This window comes from Chlorella variabilis (genome assembly GCF_000147415.1).
Source record: "Chlorella variabilis unplaced genomic scaffold CHLNCscaffold_45, whole genome shotgun sequence".
Classification (NCBI taxonomy): Eukaryota; Viridiplantae; Chlorophyta; class Trebouxiophyceae; order Chlorellales; family Chlorellaceae; genus Chlorella; species Chlorella variabilis.
This window is the reverse complement of record NW_005435044.1, coordinates 37,412-40,319: the sequence shown is the minus strand read 5'-3', so window position 1 is coordinate 40,319 and position 2,908 is coordinate 37,412. Positions and strand designations below refer to the sequence as shown.

The following is a 2,908-nucleotide window of genomic DNA, read 5'->3' as shown; positions in this document are numbered from 1 at the left end:
GACCTGGAGCTGTGTGGTCCATTGCGCATGCAGTTTGCGAAGCCTGGATGTGTCCCAGACGGATCTAGGGCACACGGCGTCATGGTGTGACTGGCATCTGACATCCCTGTTGACTGGCGGCGGTTCGTTCCCGGCAGACTACGAGTTCCCCACCACACTGCAAAGCCTGTCCCTGCTCGGCCCCCTCCCGACCGGCGCCAGCCTGGACCATGCCCTGCCAAGACTGCCCCACCTGACGTCAGTGACCCTGCGCGGCGGCAACCTACGCATGATCCCATTGCACAGTTATTGCACAGTTATTGCACAGTTATTGCACAGTTATTGCACAGTTATTGCACAGAATGCTCGACACAGTCGTCTCCTTCACTCTCTCAGAGGCGCTAGCAGTGGCAGCGGCCGTCGGCCTGTTTCTGGGCCTGTTCTCGGCAGCAGCTCTCCTCGTGCTCCTGCGATGGGTGGAGAAGCGCCTGGTAGAGGCGCGGCCCGGCGGCGACAGCCGCCCCCCGCGGCATGCCGAACCTAGTGTTCGGCACGTGCCGCTCGAGGGCAGCTTGCAGCCTGCGCGGGACCCAGCGCCACCCACAGGCGAGCAGACAGCTGAGATTGCGGTGATAGGGCTCCCCGGCTTGGCAGCGGAGGCTGCCGCTGGATACCTTCCCACACACGAGCATGCCTGCAGACGCCTTTGCGGCTGGCTGCACGCCTTCTACAGCATGTCAGTCAGCGGCGTGCGGGTGCAGCGGGTGTGGATCACGCGGAATGGGCGGATGGCGCTTGAGGCGTCGCTGCCCGCCGCCATGGCTGCTACTGTGTTGGCTGGCAGCAAGCGGCTCAAGGGTACTGGGATCACCCTTGGGCCCGTCCTCAGCCCCAGCGAGCTGCGCGAACGGGAGGCGCGCAGGCAGCAGCAGCCACAGCCCACCCCGGTCCCGCCCCAGCCTGGCCGACAGCGCCGTGCGCAGCGCTCCGCCCCGCCAGCAGCCGCTAACGCGGCAGCACGGAGGCGCGGCGAGCAGCCGCCGCCGCCACCGCTTGCCGGCGGCACGGTGCAGCAGCAGCAGCAGCAACCACCACCGCCGCCCGACGGCGGCAGGAGGGAGCAGCAGCAGCAGCAGCCACCGCCGCCGCCTGACGGCGGCGGCGAGCAGCCACCACGTGCGCACGCCACCCCTGCCGCGGCCCCCCACCCGCAGCAGCCGGCCCCCACCGTGTCACCGCCCTCACCACCGGCGGCACAGTGGCCGCCCTTGGCCAGTGCCGTGGTTCCTTTAGCGGCGGCCACGCCTGCTGCCCCGCCTAACCCCAAGTCGCCTGCGGCAGACGAGCGGCCCGAATCCTCAACTGCGCGGCGGCGACGCCAGCGGCGGGAGACGGCGGCGAGGCACCAGGCGGAGGCCGCCACCTCCACACCCTCATCTCGTGCCCCATCCCCAGTCGAGGTGGCCCCTGGGCACGTCTTGACGGCCCTGCCCAGGCGGTCGGCTCGGCTGGCCCGGGGTTGAGCTTATCCGGCGCTTCATTAAATGCCTCTTGCTATCTTTATGCAGATGCCCACCGTGTGTATTGCTTGGGGCATGCAGCTTATAATTTTGGGTGGGTTTTGTATTTGCTGCAATGTTGTGTACAGCTCTACCCCCCATACCTGAATCTCTTCCCTCATGTGTTTTGTGTTGGTGCATACTTTTCCAGCTGTTTGGCACCACAGCTGGGCCCGTAGCATTCATTTGCTCCTTATGGGTGTAACAGACAGACAGACAGACAGATCCCCCGCTCGCTGGGCCTGCTGCCCCTCCACACCCTGTGCGTGGAGTGTACTCCCTTGAACATACCGCCCGAGGCCCAGCTGACGAAGTCTGCAACCACTGACCCGGCGTTGGCCCTGTCTGTGATGTCCCGCCTGAAGACGTTGGCGCTGGAGTCCTGCAGCTTGTGCGAGGTGCCCAAGGCGGTGGCGGCCTGCACGGGGCTGCTGGAGGTCCGCCTGAGTGGCAACCCCTTGGTGGACGCCCAGCCCCTGGCCCTCCTGCCGGCTTTGGCTCGGCTGAACATCAACGGGTGCGTGCAGCTGAGGACCCTGCCCCTCCTCCCCGAACTGTTGGAGCTGCATGCCAACGAGACCTTGTTGCAGCCAAGCTGTACGCCGCCATCCTGGAGCAGCGCATCTCAGACTGGGCAGAGGCCAGCAACTTCAGAGCAGCAGGGCAGTTTGGCTTCAGGCGCCAGCGCGGCACAGCGCAGGCAGCTCTCGTGCTGCGCGCACTCCAGGACCAACACCGCCTGAGAGGCCAGCAGCTGTGGGGCTGCTTCGTCGACTTCAAGCAGGCATACGACCGCGTGCCCAGGGAGCAGCTCTGGCAGAAGCTGGCGGCACGCGGTGTGGACACAGCCTGGCTGGCGGCAGCGCAGTCGCTGTACAGCAACGTCCCCATGTCGGTGCGCACCTCAGCCGGGCTGTCGCCCTGCTTCCAGGCCGTGACAGGCCTGAAGCAGGGCTGCCCCCTCAGCCCCACCCTCTTTGGCCTCTACATCGACGACCTGGAGGAGGAGCTGATGGCGGCGGCGCGGCGTGGCGAGCAGCTCGACCTCCCCAGCTTCCTCGGCAGCGGCGGCGCCGCGGTGCCGCCGCTGCTGTACGCCGACGACATGGTCCTGCTGGCCACCTCAGCGGCCGGGCTGCAGCGGCAGCTAAACCTGCTCCAGCAGTACTGCCGGCAGTGGGGCCTCACTGTCAACATCGACAAGACCAAGCTCATGCTGCTCAGTGGGCGGCGGACCCAGCACGCGGCGCAGCAGACAGCAGAGGCAGCAGGCCTCACCTTCGCCGGCCAGCAGCTGGCGGCAGTCACCAGCTTCAAGTATCTCGGCATCGCCTTTCACTCCAGCACCTGCCTGGCAGGGGCAGCAACGC

At 66.8% G+C, this 2,908-nt stretch overlaps 1 protein-coding gene across 1 annotated transcript; it reads left to right on the top strand.

Moving 5' to 3' along the window:
* The first annotated feature begins 331 nt into the window (after positions 1 to 331).
* Positions 332 to 1,756, top strand: CHLNCDRAFT_59461 (hypothetical protein). The gene is made up of 3 exons (XM_005842739.1): positions 332 to 585; positions 713 to 1,155; positions 1,194 to 1,756. Exons 1-3 carry the CDS (start codon positions 342 to 344, stop codon positions 1,500 to 1,502), a joined length of 996 nt encoding a protein of 331 aa, XP_005842801.1. The 5' UTR covers positions 332 to 341; the 3' UTR covers positions 1,503 to 1,756.
* The last annotated feature ends 1,152 nt before the right edge of the window (positions 1,757 to 2,908 follow it).

Bases quoted from the DNA above. Each gene is read 5' to 3' on its own strand.
- CHLNCDRAFT_59461 (XM_005842739.1), top strand. From the start codon at position 342: ATGCTCGACACAGTCGTCTCCTTCACTCTCTCAGAGGCGCTAGCAGTG. The intron at 586-712 runs GCGAGCAGACAG...CGCCTTCTACAG, and splicing joins GGACCCAGCGCCACCCACAG to CATGTCAGTCAGCGGCGTGC. The intron at 1,156-1,193 runs GTGCGCACGCCA...CCCCACCCGCAG, and splicing joins CGGCGGCGAGCAGCCACCAC to CAGCCGGCCCCCACCGTGTC.